General features: G+C 38.7%; 1 protein-coding gene across 8 annotated transcripts in view; it reads left to right on the plus strand.

The window, feature by feature from the left end:
- MAP7D3 (MAP7 domain containing 3) overlaps positions 1-24,509 on the plus strand; it is a 78,392-nt gene that overhangs the window by 17,999 nt on the left and 35,884 nt on the right. For 2 of the 8 annotated variants that reach the window (XM_036740174.1, XM_036740176.1), the window contains exons 2-8: positions 43-141; positions 237-317; positions 5,963-6,126; positions 11,949-12,063; positions 12,683-12,778; positions 19,462-19,563; positions 24,345-24,470. In XM_036740174.1, the coding sequence (XP_036596069.1) occupies positions 43-141; positions 237-317; positions 5,963-6,126; positions 11,949-12,063; positions 12,683-12,778; positions 19,462-19,563; positions 24,345-24,470 (783 nt within the window). The remainder of the gene's footprint in view (positions 1-42; positions 142-236; positions 318-5,962; positions 6,127-11,948; positions 12,064-12,682; positions 12,779-19,461; positions 19,564-24,344; positions 24,471-24,509) is intronic. The other 6 variants (XM_036740180.1, XM_036740181.1, XM_036740177.1 and 3 more) reach the window with 5 other exon arrangements.

The raw sequence follows: 24,509 nt of genomic DNA on the forward strand, positions 1-24,509 counted from the left end.
TCCACATATCAAACCCTATTTTCCTCTTGATGTCTGTTTCAGTTGCTGCAGCCCAAGCAATCGCCCAAGAAAGAAGAAACCAAAGTGGCAATGTTACTGTTCTAGCCCAGCCCTCCCATATAAAGTCATCCACTAAGCCAGGTATAAGTCATGCAGTGTTTGTAATAGCTCTCAAACTGTCATCTCTTAAATGCCAATGTTCTCAGTTAACTCTCTATCCATTTATTTTTATATAGTGATAGATGGCTCGATTCTAAGATCTGATGAAAGGCAAAGACTGGCAAGAGAACGCAGAGAAGAGCGAGAAAAGCAAAATGGTATATTCAAGGTTCCATGTGTGGTCTTATTAAAAATGACTGAGTGTGATCATGTCAGGATTAGATATTTCCGGGGTGGCTTATTTGCTTTTTGCTAAGCTCTTCATATTGTATAATATGTCATATGCAGATGTGAAATTAGTTATCGATAACCCAGGGGAAAATGTTTGATTATTTGACTTTCTCAAAGAGTAATTTCTATCTTGGAAAAAGAAAGAGAAAGGTAGAACAGCAAAGTTTTACTTTCTTGAGACCAAGATTTTAAAATTACTTGAATCCTAATATTAATGAGATGGAATGCTAGCAGAGCTAATTCTAAAGAATGAAATGCAGTAACCAAGATGCTTAATACAGAGAATACCTGTCTCTTTTGATTGCTTTGTTTATAAATAATATCTTGCATTTAGATAGTGTTTTTGGGTTATAAGGTATCACCTTTGAATAATTAGCATGACTTACTGGCAAGTGCCTTGGCATCAGGCAGAAAACCTAGCCTATGGTGCCAGCTCGGACACTTAATTACTCTCTGACCTTGGGCAAGCCCCTTAATCTCTCTAAGTCTCAGCATCTTCCTCTATAAACTGGAGATAGTAATACTACCCAGTGTAAGCATCATATAAATGCGAATTATTCTTTTAACAGAAGTTAGAAATAAAGATTTAAAGTCCTACGCCAATGCCTCAGCGTAGCATGGATGTGAGTAACCCTGGGTTCCAAAGACTGTGGCAGTGAAGTGCACTTGCAGTCAGTCCCTCCAAAGCCAGAAAAGCTACAATAGGGAAGTTGTGATGGCAGTGCTGCGCCCCGCCCCCCATAAAGTCACAGTCATTGAAGTATTGAAATAAGGATCTAAATGAAGAATCCTTCCATAGCCAGAAAGAATACAGCATCTACTATATCTCGGCTCTATCGCCAACCAAATCACCTGGCAAAACTACTACTTGCCTTCATCCAATTGAATTCTTAGTTACCCTGGTTTGTGATGGAACAGCTCTCTGGAGCAAAGTGGAAGACTCTTTTTTTAGGACTGCACAGATACTACCTAGTTTTAAGTGAGGAACTGTGTGGACATGGTACAATGTTTTGCTTTTGTCTGATGTGCTATCAGAATTATTCTATGAATGTAAGAAACTAGAGTACTGAATATACTTTTAGAAGTGAAGTCTGTAGAAGATGCTTGCTATTGAAAGTCAACATTAATTCCTTCCATTTCGGCAGGTAGGCAAGGAGAAATTAATCTCCTTTTAAAATACTGTATGTTGGTCTGGGTTTTTGCTTCAGTTGAAATTAGCATGAGTGTTATACTCCAATAATTCATTATATTTGTGATCTGTGTAGTTCTTTCTTTCTGCCTGTCTGTCTGTCTCTCTTTCTGTCTTTTCTATCTTTCTCTTTCCCATTTTACCCTGAAGCTCATAGATTGGACCACAATAGGTCCCTGCTCAAGCTCCACTTAGTGGCTATAATTTTGGCCCTCCTGGCTCAGAGTGAATGTCAGTGGTAACTGTTTCTCTTTTGACTAGCAACCCTGAGGGTCTTTTCCTCCCAGTTTGATTTTTTTTCTCATTAAAGGGGCCATCCATTGACTCACTTCTTAAAGAGGCCTATTCACTGAATAGGCTTTACCTCACTCAAAGTGAGAACCTGCAAAGGCCTTAGCCTGAAAGGGTCAGGGTCTTCCATTGCATCCTGGGCCATCTCCAGTCGTCTTGATGAATATCAGGCCACTGGACCCAGATGGCTCTGGAGGAGAAAGTGAGGCTGGTGACCTTGCATAGCCCTCCCTCACTCAAATCCAAGTCAACTGCAAGTCATGTCATCATTTTCCTGATGTCATGGTCCTCTTTGAAAATGAAGGATGAACACAAGTTATGTCCTCCAGTGGTGCAGATCACTACCCATCCCTACCTTCTTACTCTGTGTGCCTCTTCTCTATTTTATTCCATGAATCCACCATAGGGAGTCCACTAAATGTGGTCAAGATCTTCTTAGGTTTCCCATCTATTATCTCTTACTTTTATTACACGATCAGGCCCCTTCTCCCCCTGCTTTATTGATCATGCAGCATCTTTTGGATATGCCACTGCTTGTGTGCAAGTCATTGTTAGTAATATACTCTAGCTCCCCTCCCCCCCCCCACCTTTCCATTGTCTTTTGTGTCACCTGCCATTTCGATTCGTGGAAGATCACAGTATTCCATGATTCACAGTTACACAGCTTCACTAGGAAAAATATTAGTGTTACAAAGGTGGGTTTTTGTTTCAGGGATCAGCTTGTGAGTTACTCAGTTTCCCAAAAGCAATCCACCTTGCTTTCTACCATTCCACTTTGGGCCCAGGCTATTGTCTGCCTTCAAGTGTCTGTCCATGATACTTACTGATTTGGTTTTGATTTCATTTTTTGCTCTGTTAAGCTGTTGGTCTCTAGAGAGAGCTGATTCTGAAATGATTCCCACATTGGTAACAATTTTTTCCTGTCTCTAATAATAGTCAGTTTCATTTTCTGTGGTGATAATGAGAGTAGGACATGTCCAGGTCCTTCTAATTCTTCTTGAAGAAAGTCTTCATGATATATCATGGTCAGTCTTCTGTATAGTCTACAGGTCTTTGGCCTCTTTCTTTTCTTAGTTCTCATAGACTATATTTTATGATGTATTTTTCAACCTTCTCCCCGAAGCCCACCTTTGCATCTAAGTCACTAGGTTTTAAGGTATATGTTGACTTAATTTAGTAGTTTGCTAATTGAGTTCTTAGAATTTCTCTACCTTCTCATCCTTGCAACAAGTGTTGGAACATAAGTTACAGTTATCTTTGTTTACCTTTTGCTTATGCTCGTTATGAACAGTGCAAAATGAAGTGCCCAATTGTCCCCTGAAATGATGCTTATTGTTGTCTTTGGAGACACATTGAAACACACTCTGTCAATGCCTTTATTTGCCTCTCCAAGGAGAAACCTGTGAGGCATCCTTCCAGTTAGCTTCAATTTCCTTATAGTTTTCCTTTTTTTCATTTATAGTGAGAATATGAATATGCCTTAAATTCTGTACTATAAAATCATAGAATTTGAAAGTTGAAAGGGACCTCAGAGACCATCTAGTCCAACTCATATGTTAAAGGAATCTCCATTATAACATACCTGGAAGGTGGTAGTCGAGAAGAGCTCCAACGAGGGGTACTCCTTGAGGCATCCCATTCCATTTTAGACAGCACTTATTGTTAGGAAATTTTTCCTAACATCAAGCTTAGAGTTGCCTCTCTGCCCATTATTCTTTGATTCGTCCGCTGGGGCCAAACAGAAAAAGTCTAATGCCCCCTTCTTATGACAATCCATCAAGTCCTTGAAGATAGCTATCATGTCTTCCTCAATTCTTTTTTTTCCTCCAGGCTAAACAAAACTAGTTCTTTCAACCAATTTTTACATGATATGGACTCAAGTCCCTTCACCATCCTGGTTGTGGCACATCCACCCCCCCCCATGCTCTCCAGTTTATCAATGGATGTCCTTTTAAAATTTTTTATTACCAATGTCTTTCTTAAACTGTGGGGCCTAGAATTCATCACGGTGCTCCTGAGGAGGTCTGATGAGGAAAGTGTATATTGGGACTATCACCTCCTTATTCCTAGAATCCATGCCCCTCTTAATGCAGCTCAATTCATAGTAGTTTTCATGGCTGCCATATCACTCTGGTGACTTCTAATGAGCTGATAGTGCACTAAAACCTCAGATCTTTTCAGAACAACTGTTATCTAACCATGTCCTCTCTCATTATATACTTGTGAGGTTAAGTTTTTTGCACCCAAGTGCAAGAGTACATTTATTCCTGTTGAAATCCGTATTCCACTTAGTGCTGTAGTGAAACAGTAAGGCAATAATAACAATGTGGATGATAATTGTCAAAATGCCTATGTAGTTCTGTATCACAAAGTATGCGAGGCTCTCTACATAGAAGGTAGAAGAAGTAAACCATTTATTCAGACACCAGAGAACCATATCCCAGAACCAAATGCTCAGCTCCCACAGCCAGTCAGTCCACTTCATCACAACAGCAAGGAACTCAAAACATTCAATACAGAATATCGCAACATGGAGCCTCAACATTCCCAAACCTCTCCGACCCCCTGCTGGGGTCTTCCCCAAAACAAACTCACAGTACAGCTACGTCAGCCTGTTTGGTTCTAACAGTCACAAGGGCAGCCATTAGCAGCCACCAGCAGCCATAACATCTCTCTCTCTCTCTCTCTCTCTTTCAGCATTTTCTGTGACATAACTTCCTTTTCCTGTCAGGAAGCTCCACCTACCACATGTAACTTAGGCTTCCTGTGACCTAAGCAGGTCACATGGCCTATTAATGGGTGGGAAAGGTCTTCAAATCTAATTGCTACTGCATTTAGTCAGTCAAGATCCTCTTGAATCCTCATTCTTCCACACAGTGTTAGCTATCTCTCCCAATTTTGGGTTATCTACAAACTTGATGAACCTACCTTTTATGCCTTTAACCGAGTCATTGATAAAATGTTAAATTGCACCCTGGCCAAAAACCAGTCCTTGGGGAACTCACTCCTCTGGAGACCTTTTGTTATACTAACATTGAATCAGTCACTGCTCTTTGAGTCCAGGCATCCAACCAGGTCTGAATACATCGGGTGATATTGTTTTCTAATCAGTCTAATCTTTCCATCTTCTCTGCAAGAATAGTTTGAGATACTTTATCAAAAACTATACTAAAATCTAAGTAAACTACAGCCATAGGATTCTCCTCATCTAATCTGATAATGCTGTCATAAAAGGAAATGAAGTTGGTCTGCCATGACCTGTTCTCGATAAAAACCATGTTGGCTCTTCATAATCACCACTCTCCTATCTACATATTGGCCAACCACCTTTTTAATGATTCATTCCAGAATTTTCCCAGAAATCAAAAGTCAAGCTCACTGACGTGTAGTTGATCGATTCTGTTCTCTTCAAAATTGGGACATTCACCTTCCTCTAGTCTCCAACAGGAGATACCTCTCATGTTTTCCATGATTTCCAGTTGATGTTTTATTCTGTCTTGTGGAATTCTTAGCACCCTCTGCTCCCTTTTCTACCACTTTACCCCTTCACTGCAGAGTTTAAAGTAGTACACACCTTACTGATGACCATTTTTATTTGTCACCATTTCTTGCTGATAATACCTTAGACTGGTCTTTGAGTTGCAAGCAGTCTGGACCTGTACTCAAAGCTTTCCTAGCAGAATCTGCCAAAGTTTGCACTTTACTGTTGTAGTTTTCGAGGGCCCAGCATTACCTAAAAGCCACATGAAGCATTGGAGTAGGACTTTGTGGTAGGTATGTAACTTAAATATTCTATATAAATATCTGTGTTGAAATTTGAGCTCAGGCTAAGTTGCCAGATTTCCAAAAAAGAAAATTGAATTCTCATGTTTGAGATCTACAGAACCTGTCATGCAATTAATTCTGTGGTGGTTGTCAGTGTGTACTTAGGAGTCTTCAATTACCAAGTGACACCTAGTTTGACTTAATATGTAGGTTGTATTGTTTTAGGAAAAAGGTGAATGACATTTGCTTTTTCCTTTGCTGAATATTAAAGAAAACCTGTTTTTTCTTCTAATTTTGTTTGTCCACAATGTGCTTCGAATATTGTAGCTTTAAAAGAAACACAATTACTTGAGAAAGAGAAAAAAGCAAAACTCCAATATGAAAAGCTGGTGGAAGAAAGACAGAGAAAAATTAACGAACAGAAGCAGAAAGGACAACAACGCCGAGCGGCAGCGGAAGAGAAAAGAAGGCAAAAGTTAGATGAAGAAAAGGTGTGTTATGTGTTTGCTTAATGCTTCTGAACAGGGTGACCCATGGCAAGTCACTTCACCTGTGTCGGCCTCAGTTTCTTCATTTGTAAAATGAGGACCTATGTTACCCTCTCAGAGCTGTTGTGAGGACCAAATGAGGTAATATGTGTAAAGTGCTTAGCGCACAGTATCTCGCCCATAGTAGGTGCTGTAGAAATGTTTCTTCCCAAATAATCCAGGGCCACCGTTGGGTCCTACATCTGGGATATTCTTCTAATAGCCTCGTGTTCTTTGTCTCATCTCTTCTCTTTCCAGCCCTTCATGTGGAAAAGCAGGTTTGCCACACCTTCTCTTTTTCTCCTTCCTTCCATGTTATATCTGTTGGGATATTGAAACCTTCATGCTTAGTTGCTTCTCAGCTTGGCGAGTATGCTCCTGTCCAGCTAAAGGACCTGGGCTGCAGTTTGCCTGCTATATTATGGTGGCTACTTGGGCTAAGGATGCCAGGCTGTGGAGCTGGGCTAGGCTGGCTCAGGGCCCTGAACTGGAATTGCTGCATGCTCTTCTCTCTGACCTTCAGTTTTCTCACTCGACCATGTGGAAGCTGCCTAGAATTTTTAGTGTTTTACTTGAATGGTGACAAGATTCATTTGAGATTTTCTCCTCACTGTCCTCTAGACAACCCTGATCTCCTGGCCCCTTTCCCCCTAATCTTTCCTGCTTCTGCATTTATCAATGAGTATTACCCAGCCCCAGCAGGTCCTGTATTTTTATGGGAGTTAAAGCTCTAGATTTGAATAATAATAGTTCTGGCCTCTCATCAAGTGTTTATTAACTGCCTATTGTGTGCTAGGCATTGGTAATGTAAATAGAAAAGTTACATATTATTTGCTGTCAAGGGGTTTTCATTCTTCTTGGAGGATACATGTTCACAGATAAGTACCTACATACACACATGTGCACACACAAAATATACAATTATTTGGAGAAGCATCAACTACTGGCAGAATCAGGAAAGGCTTCTTGAAAGGACTTAAGGGTTCTAAGTCCACAGAAGTGGGGCAGGCGAAGAACATTCAGGGCACCAGGACAGCCTATATAAAGGCATGGAAGTGGGAGATAGACTGTCTTATGTTGGGAACAACAAATAGTCCAGTTTAGCTGAAGATGGGTGAGACTGGAGAGGGAGGCTGCAGCCAGACTGTGAAAGGCTTTAAATGCCAAATGAAGAAGCTCACAGTTCTCTAGTGGCATTGGGGCGGCTCTGGAGTTTCTAGGACAGGGAAGTGACATGGTCACGCCGCCATATTAGGAATATAAGTTTGTCAGCTGTGTGGAGGATAAATTTAAGAAGGGAGAGAGTGGATACAGGGAGATGTGTATGAGGGGTTGTTGAAGTTGCCCAGACTAGAGGTGATAGGAGCCTGAGCTAGGGTGGTTGTGGCGAGTAGAGAGGAGACAGGCGTGAGGGGACGGGAACCTGAGCTAGGGTGGTTGTGGTGAGTAGAGAGGAGACAGGCAGAAGAGATACTTAAGAGACCGAACTGACAAGACTTAGCAACTGATTGGATACAGGGGTGGGTGATAAGTGAGAGTGAAGAGTTGGAGATGACTCCAGGTTGTGAACCTGGGTGACTAGAAAAATGGTGGTACCCCTAAAGTCTTTCCTGTTGCTGAAGTAAAATCTAAAGGATCTGGAATCCTTGGGGAATGAGTCATGCCAGATAGCCAAGTTTTCAGGATACCTTTTAAACACCAACACTTGAAAAAAAATTTAACAAAAATATTTTCAGAAGGGTCCTACTTCTCGAACAGAGTATAATTGACATAATTTAGTGTAATCTTGCCTCAAGGTCATCATCATGATCATTAATTATAATCCTGTTTTATAATACAGTGATGACTTTAGGAACAGTTTTAGCATTGTAGGATTCTTTACTTTCAAACTAAGTGATCCCTGCCTGCCATGCTCTTTGAGTTACTGCATTGGCTTTTTATAGTTTTTCTCTTTTTCTTCTCAGTGTTGTCATTGTGCCTGCCCCACTTCTAAATCACCATTTCTAATCTGCTGTGGTCTTAGAAGCCAGATAACCAATCTCATTAGAATTGTGTATGTGAAATTAGAGGACAGTAGGCTCAGAGGATAATGCCAATGGCTCTTCTATAAGCTATCACTTCGCCACGTTAGTTTTGAGTGCTCAAGAGGTTAGGCTTAATAAATAAGTGCTTATCCACGACAGATGCTATGGGGAAATGATCTTGTAGGCTCTCCCTGGGCTTATTTCCATGTGTATCCTAGTATTATTCCTGATATTTGAGCACTAGTTAGTGTCATGCTACTGTTCAGCTTATGGCTTACAATGAATCCCATCGCATTCCAGGATGTGTGGGGGTCATCAGTAACCATCCTCTTTCGAGTATATGTAGCTTGTTTTTTAGCTGCAGGTACAATCAAGTGCTTTGTGTTTGTCCTGATTTTTCTTTTTTCTTATTTGTTTGTTTATTTATTTATAGAGGGGGAAGGCAGGACAATTGGGGTTAAGTGACTTGCCCAAGGTCACATAGCTAGTAAGTGTGTCAAGTGTCTGAGTCCGAATTTGAACTCAGGCTCTCCTGACTCCAGGGCCGGTGCTCTACTCACTGTGCCACCTAGCTGCCCCTGTCCTGATTTTTTTTTGAGTCTATTTTTGGACCATTTTTTTTACTTTGCTAAGACCATGGGAATAGATATTTCTTTCAATAAGATAATAACATGCTTAAATAAGATAATTTGTCAGAGGCACTTTTCCTTAGGTCATTTTGTTGTCTTGTATGATAGGACTGTAGCTTCTGTGTGTTTGTGGCAATTTGTATATTAGCATCACCAAGAGCATAAACTGGAGTGTGTGGTTTAAAGACCTGATATTGATACTCAAAACTTGACCACCATTTGCTTTCATTTTGAAGTTTCAGAAGTTGCATTTATTTTAGGTTATGACAGATACATATTTTGAATGCTTGGGTGCCTTTCTTCAAATTGTTAGGTGTCCATGTTGGTCTGTCATACCTTCCCAGCAGGATAGACAAGGACATGTATACCAGACATTGGTTGTAAAAAACATGCTAAGCCAATGTATGATGGATAACTGGGTTTGAGAATCAGTATCAGTATAGCATTTCTGGGAAGAATCATTCATTTGTGAGAAAACAACATGAATAGGAACAGCAGTGGCTCTGGAAGCAGCTGGCTTCCAGCAGCTTCAGCTCCTCTGTTTGAGGGCAACATGGCATAATGGGAAGTCCTAGCCGTGGAGTTGGGGAGGCTGCCTTTGAGGCTTGGCTTGGCTTGGCTTGGCTTCCTCCACTTGGGAATGTGGGCCAGTCACTGAACCTTGCTGAGCCCTATGTCCTCAAGCTGCCTCTTTGTTTACGGCACCATGCTGAAGACAGTGCTTTTTGAATGACCAAGGATTGGGGAATTGTGAGCTATTATTAATATTTTAATAATGTGACATAAAAATCTGTGTTCATCTGCATCATAGACAGTGTTCGTATATAATGTAGAATGAAAGGTGACTTCTCCCTTTCATTAAATATGTGTGTATATTTTAAACTCTTGATTGCTAACGTTCATTGACATAGTCACTTGTTTTTCTTCACTTCTGAGATGTCTGCTGCTCTGAATTTTTTTCTCTTCAAAAGGCATAGACCACTCTCTTTTTTCAGTAGTTTTATCTTAGCTCCCAGAGAAATAGTCGTTTTGATCTAGGGACTTTGTAGGGATGGTGTTGCTGTGATACTGTTATTGTCAAAGCAGAGTTAGAGACATTCTGTCCCTGAGGTTGGCTTTGTTTAGTCAAGTATTTCAAGGATGCTGTAGTGAAATTTAAGAAGTCTTTTAGACAAATCCATCTTCTGGATACAGCATTAAAAATTTTTCTGTATGGCATATCAGTCTATATAACTATAGTTTTAGCTTAACAGGTGGCGGCTAGGTGGCCCAGTGGACAGAGAGCTGCACTTGGAGTCAAGAAGACCTGAGTTCAAATCCAGCCTTAGACACTCACAAGCTCTGAGACCCTGGGCAAGTCAAATTTGCCTCAGTTTCTTCATCTGTAAAATGGGGATAATAATAGCACCTATCTTCCAGAGTTGTTGTGGGGATCAAATGAGATAACATTTATAAAGCACTTTGCATATAAGCAAATATAAGCGCCATATAAATGCTAGCTACTATTATTATTATTACTAATGTCTGTTATAGTTTAGAGCAAGGCTTTCAAATTGATTATCATTAGTGAAGCTTGATTTTTTTTAACCAGTTAAAGCATGAAATGTGGCAGCCTTCATGAAGTGTGTTCCTAAAAAAAAGTATGTAAACTGAGCTATACTTGTAATGCTCAAAGGGCCTTTTTGCTATTTAAGGAATCCTGCTGTTAATTATTTTATAAAACTAGGAATCTTCCTGTATGCTTGCAGGGTATACCTTTAAAATGCAGTCTTTTTTGGGAGGGATAATGATGACAATGATGATACTAGACATTTATATAGAACATAAAGATTGGTAAAGTGCTTTACATACATTATCCCATCAGGCCCTCATAACTGAGGCTCAGTTTAAGTGATTTGCCTGGGTCCCACAGTATCAGAGAAGGGCTTTGAACTCAGTTTTCTGCTTTGAGTTGAGTGTTCTTTCCACTATACCTTACTCTCTTGTACTTGAAAACAGTATAAGACAACATCTAATTAAGTGCTAAATTCAATACTTAAACTAATTGTATGATACAGTAGGTTCTGTGTGCTAACAAGAAGGCAAGGGTTCAGTTGGCCCCGGATTGGCTACTGGCAGTTAATTGGACCTTGGATTGGGATGAGGGACTGGGGGGGGGGGAGGGATAAATGTGGATTGTCAGGGAGGCCATGGCTTGGATGGAAATCCTGTACCTTTTGTGTAAAATCATAGTTTCAGATGTCAGATTTGCTTAAAGCAAGCATTATGGTTGTAGGGTGGCTGTGAGTTCTTAACAAGAAGACATAAAACAAGAAGTTAGTATTTCAAATCTGTACCTCTGCTCATGGTTTGGGGTATTGTTATAATTTTCTGATAGGTTTTTTGCCTCTAAAATTTTTTTCTTCAAAAAATCTTTTCAATTTATTATTTTAGTAGATACTATAAAAGCTGTTTGATTTGTATTTCCTATAGTGTAGGGGAGACATGCACATTGGGCATTGTTGAATAGAAAGATAAATTGGAAGTGATTATTGACTTTTTATATATCTATAGCCTTTTGCTTTAATTTTACATACACAGTATTAGTTAATTGAATCTCTGGTTGCCAGCTGTTCAGGTAATATTGTTACTACTAATGTGTATTATTGTTGCAGTTTTATTTGCTTCAATATCTTATTCTAGCCATCTGTTTTAATTTTATTCAGCCTGTTTTCTTAGCTTAATGTTAGCATTTTGCCAGCCCAATATTAAATGTTTCTTCAGTATAGATAATTAAGTGTAACTTTAAAAGCCAATGATGTGGTTAGATTCAGAACTTAGCAGCATTCTACATAAGGAGCTTTAGACATCAGAGATCTCATTAGACATTATTTTCGGTGCAAGGACTGGTCAAGTATGTTATAGAGGGGCTTCCCATATAGGTTATAGGTTGGGCCTCTGAGATAGCATCCAGTTCTAAGGTTCTCTGATTATTTGTAAGGTGAGGCATGAGTAGATCATTTATGTTCCCACAGTTCTTTGTACCTTTTTGCTTGAAGTGTGGGGTACATGGGTGGAGGGAAGTTGCATAAACTATACATAAAGTCAATATACTAATGTAATGGGTACTTATTTATTTTTAAATGTTAAATAGGAACATTATGAGGCAATGGTTAACCGTACTTTGGAACGTAGCAACCGCCTGGAACAGCGACAGAAGAGATGGTCATGGGGAGGCTCTGTAACACCAGATTCAGACAGCAAATCTGGTAACTATTAGTATAGTGAAAAAGAAAAGCATTCAAAGAATTTTAAATATTATTAACCCAATTTTAATAGAATGTTTATTTTCATATGATTTTTTTAGCGTTTACACCTAAATACTGGTTAGTAATATGAGACTTACCATGTAGAATTAGCATTAGATTGATATACTAAAATGAAGAGGTTACGATTTCAGTAGCTTTAATTCACCAAGGCTAAAAAATGGTAGATGCATATGTAATTCTCTGTGTGTTATGTGAGACTGCTTATTAAGCACAATAATTTTATCAGCTTTTTTCATAGAAAAAGGAGACCTTTTAAAAAATTAAGTTTTAACAACTTGTAAGACTTAAGTTAACAAAATGAACAGAGGAAACAATAAGTTGAAAATTGAAAATTACTGAAAATTGGTGAGTTGGACAAATGGTGGTCCAAGAATTTCCTGAAATCTTATTTTTGAATGTTTTTTTCATCAGTCACTTATAAATGTCCATTTAAATGTAAACATCTGTGATCATTTGTGGCTGTTTTAAGAATATATATGATTTTATTGGTGTTATTGGTGTTTAGTTAAAACCACTGTCTACATTTTTCCATCTGTATTGTAACTGTTTTTCTGTTTAGGTCTGTCGAGTGCTTCCCCACCCAATCCTGTAGATTTAGTTGACAAAATCCCTTCTCCCACAGAACCGCAGACTGCAGAAGAAGGTGGATCCAGTGGTATTTGTTTCCAAAATTCTTGCTTGCTCTTAATATGTACTTTCCACTAACATATGCTGCTGTAAGCTTCCCTTTCATTAGTTGTGATGAAGCAAGCCATCATGGTAAGGAAATATGCCACAGTCAGAGGTGTCAGGATTCTGGCCCTAGAGTTACGTAGCCATATATTAGATTTTGTACAGGAAAATTTCACCTATTCAGACTATTTAATTTCACTTAACAAACATGTATTAAGTTCCTCCCATGCTCAGTGAATTCTCTACTAGGTGCTGGGGATACAGAGATCCCTGTCCTCATGAAAGTTATATTTAGTATAGTTGGAAGGACATGACATGTGAGTTGCTGTAGTAGAGAATAACGTAAGGTATATGCATAGGAAAGGAACAAAGAAAATGCCATGTGAAAGGCAAGAAGGGGTCGGAGGAGACCTCATGGAGGAGGAGGCGGCAGCGGCGGCATTGGAGTAGGGTGGAAAAGGGGCAAGAGGAATGCATTCCAGGTATGGGGATGCTATAACTAAAGGCAGAGAAATGGGAAAAGGCAGGACGAGTTGAGGGAATGGAAAGGGAGCAAAGCTTCAAGTTGCAGAGGGCCTTGATCATTTGGTTAGACTTTATTCAGTAGGTGATGGGAGTCAGTCACCAAAAGTTTTAGGCAGTGATGAGATGGGTGCTTGGTGTTGTAGTTGGCTCAACAGAATTTGGGCAGCAGCATTTAACGTCAGCTGGCATAGGGGACCAGCTAGTCCACTGAACTAGGTACTCTAGGATGGAGTGGGGGGAAGCCAGTCTGAATTGATCCATGATACAAAATACTTCCTAGGAAATACAGTAATATACTTCAAAGTACCTGTAAAAACTTAGGTTAGTTGCTGATTTTGCCTCGATAGAAGTTCTTTGTGGGGTTGCTTTCAAATATTGATGTGATTAACACAGATATGATAAACTAGATCCTCTAAACAAGTTTGAAGACAGCTTATTCTCGAGGTTGACAGTTACCCTTTCTTCAGGTGTTGTGCTTGCCCCACTGATTGCAAGGTCTTTTTTTAGGGAAACAGAAACAGTGAATAGCCCATTCCATCAAAAGAATCACAAGTTCCCATTTGGTACAATCTAAATTCATGTGGATTTTGTTGTTGTTCTTTGGTATTAAAAACTAAACCCAGGCCAGAATAGACAGTTGCTATGTTGTGATTTGAGAAATGTCAGAGAAGCCCTTCTGTCCAAAAATATCTTCCCTCTCCATGTATATCACTTCTACGGTGCCTGAAATTCTGCCATTACAGATTATTTCCTTGAGATTGGCTTTTCTGGTATCAAGAGCTTCCTATTAGATACCTTAGCTGAGAACGATTGATAGCTATCCAAAGAACAAACCCTTGCTAGAAATGAGCCATAGGATAGATAGGCCCCTGGAAAGTCCTGAATACCAGGGTCAGGGGAGATTGGGAATAAAGTAGTTAAAATGACAGGGCTATGGGGGGGTAGGATACTTCTGTCAAAAACCACCAACCCTATGTACCAGTAGTCCTGAAACATTCTTTACAAAAGCAAAACAAAGTGACCTGTAGTATTTTGAAGAATGGACCAGGTCTCATTAAGAAACATCATAAATAATATTCAGTAACAGAAACACCATGCCAGAAGACAGTGTTATTGTTAAGTAAATGGATTGCTAAACAGCCAGAGATTTGCATTTATGTTTGTCTCAACTCTATTTCACCTCTGTTTTTCTTTGACTTGGATTGGTGTTGGCCCATTTTAGAAAGTAGCTGTTAGCATGCCACCTCTTTCTACCACCATCACAATTAACAGGGTGACTAGATTTGGTAGATCAGGTGAATGCTCTAGGCTTGGTATACTTTAAAGATTTCAGCAAAGGATTTAATTAAGTTTGTCATATAATGCTTGGGGAATAAAGTGGAGAGACAGGCTAGGTCATAGTTTAGTTTGGGGCATTTGAAACTGGTTGATTGACAGTAGTCATTAATGGGAAAGTGGCAGCTTGGAGGAGGGAGGTCTTTAGTAGAACAGTAGACCCCCCTGCCCCCAAATATGCCTGTGGTCATTCAACAGTTCTGTCCATAATGAAGGTGAAGACAAAGAGGCACACTTGTCGTATTTGCACATGACATGAAACTTAGAGAGGTGGCTAATGCATTGGCTAACAAGAGCCAGAAAGATGATAGTCCTGTCATGGAGAGTCAGAGTCAGTAAGACAAGATTCAATAGGAATAAGTGTGAAGTTCTATTCTTGATTTTAAAAAATCAACCCCACAAATCCAGGCTAGGGGATGCTGGGCTAGATGACACTTCCAGTGAAAAATCTTTGGGATTTTTAGTAGACAAGCTCAGCCTGAGTTAATAGTGTGACATGGCAGCCAAGGAAAATCTGCTGCTGCTCTAGGCTGCATTTAAAAAGGCCTACTGTCTAGGAGGAGGGAGGCAGTCATTTCGCTGTGCTTTGCCATGGGCAGGATGCTGCATTCAGATCAGGGCACCATGTTTTAGAAAAAGTTGACTAGAAAAAGGTACCTAGGATGGTGAGAGAACTGAAGAATAGGCCATACTAGGATCCATTAAAGGATGAGGGGTTTTCTCCTCGAAAATAGAGGGCTTAGGGGGCACATGATTGCTGTCTTTAAGTATTTAAAAGAAGAGGGATTCGATTTATTCTACTTGGGCCCAGAGGGGAAGATATGTAAGTAAAAACTTTGGAACAATTAGATCTATCCAAAAGTGATGCCTTGAGGGTGCTTCAGGACGTAGTAGGTTCCATGTCCCTGGAGCACTTAAAGGCTGAACAAACACTGGTTGGGAATGTTAGAAAGGGAATTCTTGGTCAGGTACATGGCTTCTGAGATCTCTTTCAACATTGGCACTCTGTGTTAACCTCCCACTCTCGACACTAACAGCTTCTTCTAAAACCTGCTACTTTAAAAAATGTTTTATAAAACCATATATCTCTCTATTGAAATTGACTGTTAATGTCCACAAACGTGGTGAAGCATCTTTTGCAGCAGATTCCCATAGACACACAGAGTGCATTTATTAGGTGCTTAGTCTCTGCTAAGAACTTTGTTGCTGGTGATACCTGCTAGACAGACTCTGTCTTCAAAGAACTTACATGCAAAAGGAGAAAGGCAGTACATAAAGGGATACGGGGGAGAGATATGTACATGGCTGGAAACATCCTGGAAGTGCTGTAGAGGCCTAGAACCAAGCAAGATAAGGCCACAGTTGGCCTGTCAAAGCCCAGGTAACTGAATCCAGTTTTCCAGTGGGGAGGGAATGGAGGTGATGGCCAGAGTGGATCATCAAATCAAGTATTGTTATTCTAGGCCAGTCTTCTGAGAGCTAGAAATGGCCTTAATATACAGACTCGGTCACTATCATGTCATTCATTAAAATAACCCACATTGATAGTATGCTTCATGGTTTATAAAATGCTTAGCAAAAAAAGCAGTGCAGGAATTATTAGTCCTCTATTGAGAATGAAGAAATTGAGACTTTGAGATCATTAAATGATCAGCTTAAAATCACATAGCTAGTAAGTATCCAAGTTGGAAAGTATCATGGTTTTAGAGCTGAAAGGGATTTTAGAGAAAGCCATCTAGTCCAACCCTTTCATCTTCTCTGTGAGAAACCTGAGGCCCAGAGAAGTTAAGAGTGGTGTTCCTGATTACCCCGGTGGTAAGTGGCAGAGCCACAATGTCAACCCAGTTCCTCTCATACCAAAGCTAGCATTTTCTACTGTACCATGATACTGCTTATGAGTCCAGCTCTAATGATTCCAAATTGTTAATTTTTCATTAGTCCAGTGCTTGCCTGGCACCTAATAGGCCCGTAATAATTTCTAGTCAACTGACTGTGCCATGCTGCCTCAAAATCTGGTCTTGCATTATTGACGTGCGCAAGGTAGGCATATAATTAGACTCTGTGATAAGTAATACCCTAGCTGACTGCTTATAAACTCCACATTTAATCCACTCAGGTGATTTTCTAGGACATCCATGATTGCGTGACTTAAAGGCAGCAGCCCTCATCAATCCCTGAGCTACTGTGGCCTTTCTTAGGGAAACCTAGACACACAGTTCCCCAAGCTAGTTTAGTGGAACCCCTGACCCTGTTCTCTTACTCATATAGTGGGGCAACTGAGTGCTTGCTTAAGGGCACAACAAATCATGCTAGTTATGTGAAGGATATATTATATGATACAGGACCTGCCCTCAATGAGCTTACAGTCTACATGACATAGACTCACAAGAAGTCAAAATATGCCAAATGAATTAGTAACAGTTTACAGGACTGTTGGACTAATTGGGCAAGACCTTTGGCATTGTCTCTGCAGTCTAGGATATTGTGGTCTAGTGGTTAGTATGTTGTGTGTGTATATTATAATGTATAGTCTTCCAGTGGATTGCAGAGCTAAATGCAGCCTTCTTGAAAATAGTGAGCAATGCCATTCATTCCCCCCCTTTTCTGCCCTCTACCAGCAATCCCACCTTGCTAGAGTGCCCTAAAGGACCCTGTACATTGAACCCCTGTTCAAAGGCTATGCAGAGAGTTTCCTAGTTTACATAGAAGAATAAGCTGTAGGACCACTTCCTTGAAATTCAGATCCTTGTATCAGGAAAAATGATTTCATATCTGTGTATATCACTACATTTTGTGCTGTATATTAGTTGGGCATCTGAGTTGACCAGTAGAAAAGACTCAAAGAACATAGCAGTCTTAGGAAAAATAAGTTGGTCCCAAGTGCTGTAAAAACTACATTGTACTGATGCTAGCTGCAGTGAAAGGAGCAGGAGTGGCAGTTGTGCATGTTAGCCGCTTGACCTCTCTGAGCCTCAGTTTACTCACATGTAAGTTGGGTATAATGATAGCACCTACCTTACAGTATTGCAGTGAGGGTCAAATGTAACAATGAGTGTAAAGTACTTTCCAAACCTTATAGCACTGTCAAAACTAGCTGTTGTTATTATGAATACAAAAGCTATATTGCAGAAAAGAGAGGTGGTGTTTTGGCCATGACACCTTAATCCTACCAGGAGTGATCAGATTGTAACAGAAACCTCTTTTAATAAAATACACAGAAAGAAATGATAGAGAAAACATAGTTAATGGGAGCACACACTTCTTTCTTCCCTTGTTCAGGTCATTAGGCTGGGTGAGATGGAGAATGGTCCAACCTTGATTGGGTATGGTATAGGTGCTAGCCTTGCATTCTTCCACATCACTTCCTTTGTCCTGGTAAGAACATATGATATATACCAATAAAAGACTTGAATCAGAATCATTGAATTCTAGATTTTGAGGGAGAAGAGACCTTCTAGGTTAGCTAGCCTTAGCCTCTCAGTTTACAGAGAAATAAACAGGTTAAGGGCCAAAGAAGGGAAGTGACTTGTGGGAGATGAAACAGGTAGTAAACAGCAGGTCCTGGATTTGAACCCAGTTCCTCTTGACTCCACCACGCTGCCTTATCATCACCGATTCCTTATTTCATGCCTGCTTTCTTCAGTCTTTGGGTGCCATACTAGGAGAGTTTATTGGTAACAAAGAGGACCTCATTGTTAAGGTGAGTAATTGCTTCTGTGCCAAGGCTTGGTTCTTCTGCCATTGCCAACTAGAAATCAGTTTTTCCTGTGCTGTAATGCCATGCAGTATGGTTTGCCAGGCAATATCCTTTGCATATGCTTTGTTATAATGTCTGGTTGTATTGTTTTAAACTGCACTTCACATATTAACCAATTACTGCTTAACAAAGGAGTTTGTTTATAAGACATCTCTTCTTCTGCCGGCTTACAGTGTCCTATTCTGAAAAAGCTCTGATTTGGTTCTATCAGAAATAAGTAACAATTGAGGGCCCATTTGATTCTGAAATTGGAATAACTATTGAATTCATATTACTTTAATTATAAAACAGTACTTTCTTCAATATGTTACTAAATTGGGAATGGTTTTTGCTGCTAGCTTTTGCTCTGTCTGTTTTAGGATAATGAAGATGTGGAAGAAGAAATTGGCTTAAACAACTCCATTTGATGGAAAAAGACTTTTGGGACGTGACTAAAATAATATGTTTTATGGATTTTTTTCATGTTAGAAATATAAAACTTTTTTCGTTTCCTGTTTTCTTCATGACATAGGCCAATATCAACCAGTAATTGATATCGGGATTGTTGATGTATTTCTAAAAGTAGCATTGGAATATTTTTGAAGAGATTTCTCACTGTTCCTTGGGAAAGGTTAAGTCAGTGCATTTCTTTTAATCCCAGTTTTAATTTGGAAGTCTATAATTATGGAAGACTATCTTTTAGATTTAAAAAATTAGCCAGCTTGCCAAATTTTTCTTGTTACCCTCTTTCCAAGATTCATAGGCTATTCTATACAGAGTATAAACTAAACAAAATCAAGTATATTTTCAACTGACTCTTCATAAATTATTCCCATGCCTAGAATATTAATTCACACAAATTTTCTAAAACAAATGAAATTTATGTGACTTAGAGTTAATGACTTATCTTGAATATCATGTACCTAATTGTGTACATTCATCTGAGAGCCAAATTACAAAAATGCATTTTCAGGACAGAATACTTATGCTTGAGTGAACACTTGTGATTCAGAGAATAATGCTTAACTATTTGAGCTATGATTATAATAAATACTATTTTTTTCCTTTAGGCAACAGACATGCTTCATCTACAACAAATCTCAAACAAACAGATTCCGTTATCAATAAACGTTTATCTTCATCTTCAGCAACTCTTCCAAGTTCTGACAAGAGTAAGTGTAGTTATTTCATGGGTTTCTGTGCAGGGAGATGAACTCTTTATACCTATTTATACATATTATATAAATTAATCTTCATATTCTTCAAGGCTTTAATTTATTTGGGATGATCACTCCATTGTACTTTGAAGTAGAGGAGCTGTTCATCATCCCTTCAATGTCATTTTCACTGACACGTAATCTTGGTTTATGATTCTTTTATTAATCCTACCAAATGGATTTACTGGGCTTGAACTGCATGATTTACTATTCAAAGTGTTATTTATTGTGACCAAAAGACACCAAGACTTAATTATGGAATGTTTTGAGGCCAAATGTTTCTATCTTTTTCCTATTTACATGTTAAATAATTTTATTAATCATTATATTCTAAGTTAGTGATGAATGTCCTTTTCCAGGGACTATGTTGATATACTAGCTACTTATTGTGACTAATGGCTGGCTAGATGGTATAGTGGATGAGTGCTGGACTTGGTTAAGTTTAAATTCTGTCTCAGACACTTATCAGCTATGTCACCCAGGGCAAATCACTTAACTTTTCTGTGCCTCAATTATCTTCATTGATAAAATGAAGGGGTTGGAGCTGATGCCCTCCAAGGTCCTTTCCAGCTCGAATCTCTGATGCTGTGTATATACGCATGTCCATAATATCAGTTGTTTGGCCTAATCTATATTTAGGGAAGACTATGAAGACATGGGTTACATTACAGTAATCACATATTGAGTGAATTTCATTTGGTGGTCATGTTGGACACTAGGAAAATTCTAGTTTCTCCTTCAGTTAGCAGAAAAAATGAAAGTAGCAGAAGCATTCAATTTATACAGATGAAAAGCAGTGAGAGACTGCCTCGTTCTCACTCTCTCTCTGAGTGGTGTCCATTTTCTTCAAAGTGACTACTTGGTCATTTCTGCATTTGAGGAAATGGAGGCCATTGGGGAGAAGCTTGAGGAATGGAGCATTCTTTTTGGTTGCTTTTTGGTGCTGTATATGTGTTACAACCAGATTCCATTACAGAAGAAAAGTGTGGCCACTTCAGCTCCTTGTATTGTGTTAAATCATTTGATCTTTGTGGAAAATGTTACCATTTCAATATGTTTCCATTTCCTGTGGTTCTTTTTTTAGACATCAAGATGACAGGTCTTTTAAAATTTAGTGTCTGCTTAGGTTATTGATACTTCCAGGTCCTTAATATTTTTTTCCTGATCTTGAAATCTTTTCATAGTCAAGCTTATAGTAAAAATAAGGCTTTAAAGGTAAACATTTTCTTTCCTAATAAAGTAAAACTCAAAAGGTTTCAATTCACATAAAGCTTCCTTGGTTTTTTCTTGGTGAAAGAAGGTTATTATTATTATTGGTGGTCATATAGTAAAATTGGAATGACCTCCTTCCTATAATAATAACTCATATTGATGTAGTGCTTTAAAGTTTAGCAAATATTTTCCCTCCAACAAACCTATAAAGAAGGTAGTGCAAGTTTTATCATCTTCATTTTACAGATGAGGAAAATGAGGCTTCTACAAGGTTAAGCGATTTGCCAGTGATCACACAGCTAGTAAAATATCTGAGGCCAGATTTGAACCTGGAGTTTTGACTCCAAGGCTACCACTGCCCATTATACCTCAAGGTCACAAGATAGTAACTGATAGACCTGGCATTTAAAAGGCAAAATAAGCATATTTGTCAGGTCTTCTTTTAAGTAATGCCTTGAAGCATGTTCAGTCTACAAAGGTCAGCATTATAGACAGAAGTGAATTATGTGATCAGATACATAGTATTGTAAATATTTCTCTTTTAAATCATGAATGATTAGAACCTTCTGTTTTTTCTTCTACTTATAGTGGAAATAAACACTTCAAGATGCATAACAATTGATTTACTCAAAAATATTTCGTCACTTTATTTTCACAGTATGTTTTTTTTTAAATTCATAAATTGAGCAGATGACTTAATGATCATTTTTCAGTTGACAAAGGAACTTCCAAATGACCCTGTACTATTTTCATGAATGTGCCAATGTGCACTTTCACTTTGCAGCTGCCAAAAAGAGTTGTCCTTTAAGCAGCTGGCCTAACAAAGAAAGGCCCTGAGCATTCTGAGCAGCCTCTCTCCCTAGCAAGGGCCAGGACATGGCTCATTTTCCTTTGTTTTGTTTTCCTTGTAAAAATAGGAAAATACAAAGAAAACGGTTGGGATTATTCAAATTGTGAGATTTGCAGCACATATACCACTAATGGGGGGGAGCAGTGAACATTTTGGATGATGGATGGAGATGTTGAGATGCAATAGTAGTGGACTTCAGGGACTATGTACAAATTACAGTGTGCTTATTCCTCAGTTTGGAGGACTTTGATAGCACTAAACACTCTATTACTACTCCTTCTAATCCTACTGATTTTCTCATTTGTTTAAGTGTTTTGTTTCTTTTTATTAATAATAATATCTATAAGTAAAAATAAATAATTTATTGCTATATTTATGCATGCTTATGTTTTACGAAGTGTTTTGAGAGGTAAATTAGCTTATATTTTCTTAGAGTTAATCTGTAAGTAAGATATGGAAAGTAGAAAATGCTTATTTGCCAGTATGGTAAAGAAGAATGATCAACTTCAAATTCCATTATTTAAATAGCTTGTTTCAAATAATGTTCCTTTGCATTTGGTCTCTAAGAGGAGCAAGCAGGAAAAGAAGCTTGTATTTGACTAGACCTGGTAGTGAGACAACTTTATCTGCACCAGTGGGGTCAGATTCCAATAGAGACATAAGGATTCCTGCAGGCCACAGATTGACTTAGTTTTACAATGTCATGTTATCTGTGTTTTATTGTATTATTATTATTTATTTTGTTAATTATTTTCCCAATGGCATTTAAATCTGGTTCAGCAACACTTGGGAGCGTTGCAGGGTGATATGTTTGATGCCTCTGGTCTCCAGACATAGACAAAGTAGAAGAAAAAACAGATGGTTAGTTATTTAAGTGTAGATCCTAAAAGGTCATCTTAATTGCTTCAGAAGTTATCCTCAAAGTTAGAAGACAAAGGATTTCTCTTCTAACTAAAAAGATGAACATAAATGCCATGAATGAAGCCAGTAAAACAGAAAACCTTAAGTAAAGTTTGCCAAGTATTGCTACAGGCAGCTCAGCAGGGTGACTACAAGCATATTCCACCCACTGTTGTTAACTGGTTCCAGAAAAAAACCACAATATGAGATGAAGTAATCTTATGAGAAGTTAACATTGTTGGTGCCTAAGTGCCATCAGCTTTGGGTCTTGAGTGATTGGCCAAATAACCTCCTAGTATAGTTTTGCAATGTTATTGATAGGGGAAGGAGATGGTATTTGTTATAATATATTAATGACACTATCATGAGATGACATCATTAGAGGGAACGTTATGGTAGGGTGTGCCTGTATAAAATTAAGCCAAAGAGACGGCCCATAGGGAGATAGAGATAGAGTCGTGTTGTAGGACTCAGTGCACTCCAGATATTTTCATTTTTATTTTTAGTGAATTATAGAAATTAGATCTTAGGGGCTAGTTTTTACATTTTGAGGTAAGCTTTTTGTTGCCTTTATGACCTGTTTGTGCACAGTCAGGAAAATAAGATTATGTTTTCTTTTGTGCATGTTTTTGTATTTATAAAGGTAAGACATAGTATTTCGTAATAAGCTATTACCTTTTAAGAATTACTATATCGAAATTAAAAGTTTCTAACTTTTCAAGCCTCTTTTCCTAACTAACATTTCCCTTTCAAACAGCTTTGGATGTCTTTTTTTTTTTTTGCCAAACCAAATCCTTATATAATAGTCACTTCTTATTTCTACAGGTGAAATCTTATTACAGTCTATATCATTGTGGAAAAACATTTAGAACATACAGCTGGAAAGGACCTTCTAGATCATCCAGTTCAGCCCCTTCATTTTGTAAATGAGTGAACTGAGGCCCATCCCAAGGATTCTAGTGACTTATCCTAAAGCACCCAGCTGTAGGCCCCAGCTGCTGCCATCTGACAGCATTCATATGGCACTTGAAAGTTTGCAGTTTTGTATGCACATTATTTTCTTTGAACCTCATGACAGCCCTGTGAAATAGGTGCTGTAGGTTAGTGTTCTTATTTTACAGATGGAAATTGAGGTCCGAGAAGTTTCAGTGACTTACCCATGGCCACACAGACAGTAAGTGTCAGAGGCAGCATGTGAAGTCATCCACCACACTATGTACCAGTCAGATTAGAAGAGGATTATTTCAACCAACTTAAATACTTGTGAAATTATCAATAGTCCCTTGGTTTTTCTGTGATATAATTTAAGTAGTATTTATGAGTCACTAGTTTGAGAACTTATATGCAAAATGACATAAAATAGCAACTGATTTGAAATTATTTTCAAAGTTTCTTATATTGTATGTGATCATGATGTCCACATGAATTCCTATAAAAAAGGCGGTATACTGTACAGGGCCTGCTCATGCATCCCCATTACCCAGATGCTTTCATTAGTGTGCTAGTGGTATACTATGAATTTTTCCTTCTTTTTTTCCTTCAGTTAACCTCTTCATTAACATTGCATGTGTTTGAATACCAGGATAACCAGTGCAACCCTATCAGATTGCAGTGTTTAATCCTATTGTGATATAATATGTTGCTCTCATTACTTCTTCTGTTTTTATGCTAAGAAATTTATCATGTGCAGCCATTCATATTGCTCTTTCTTGCTTTGCCTTTATTTGTGTGAGAATTCTGGTTGAATCCTTTTTGATTTGTTCTCATTATTCAGCTCGGCGCTTTCAGATCAGTGCTCTGGAGAATAGTATAATCAGTCGCCTTCTCGCCCCTACACAAGCCTCTTTAGCTAAAAGCAAAAGTGCTGCTGTATTATCTGCTGCTGGAAAAGACCCCTCAGGTAACAGGCGTTTGGAATAAGCCTGCGAGCGTTAGCGTT

This window comes from Trichosurus vulpecula, chromosome X (assembly GCF_011100635.1).
Source record: "Trichosurus vulpecula isolate mTriVul1 chromosome X, mTriVul1.pri, whole genome shotgun sequence".
Lineage (NCBI taxonomy): Eukaryota > Metazoa > Chordata > Mammalia > Diprotodontia > Phalangeridae > Trichosurus > Trichosurus vulpecula.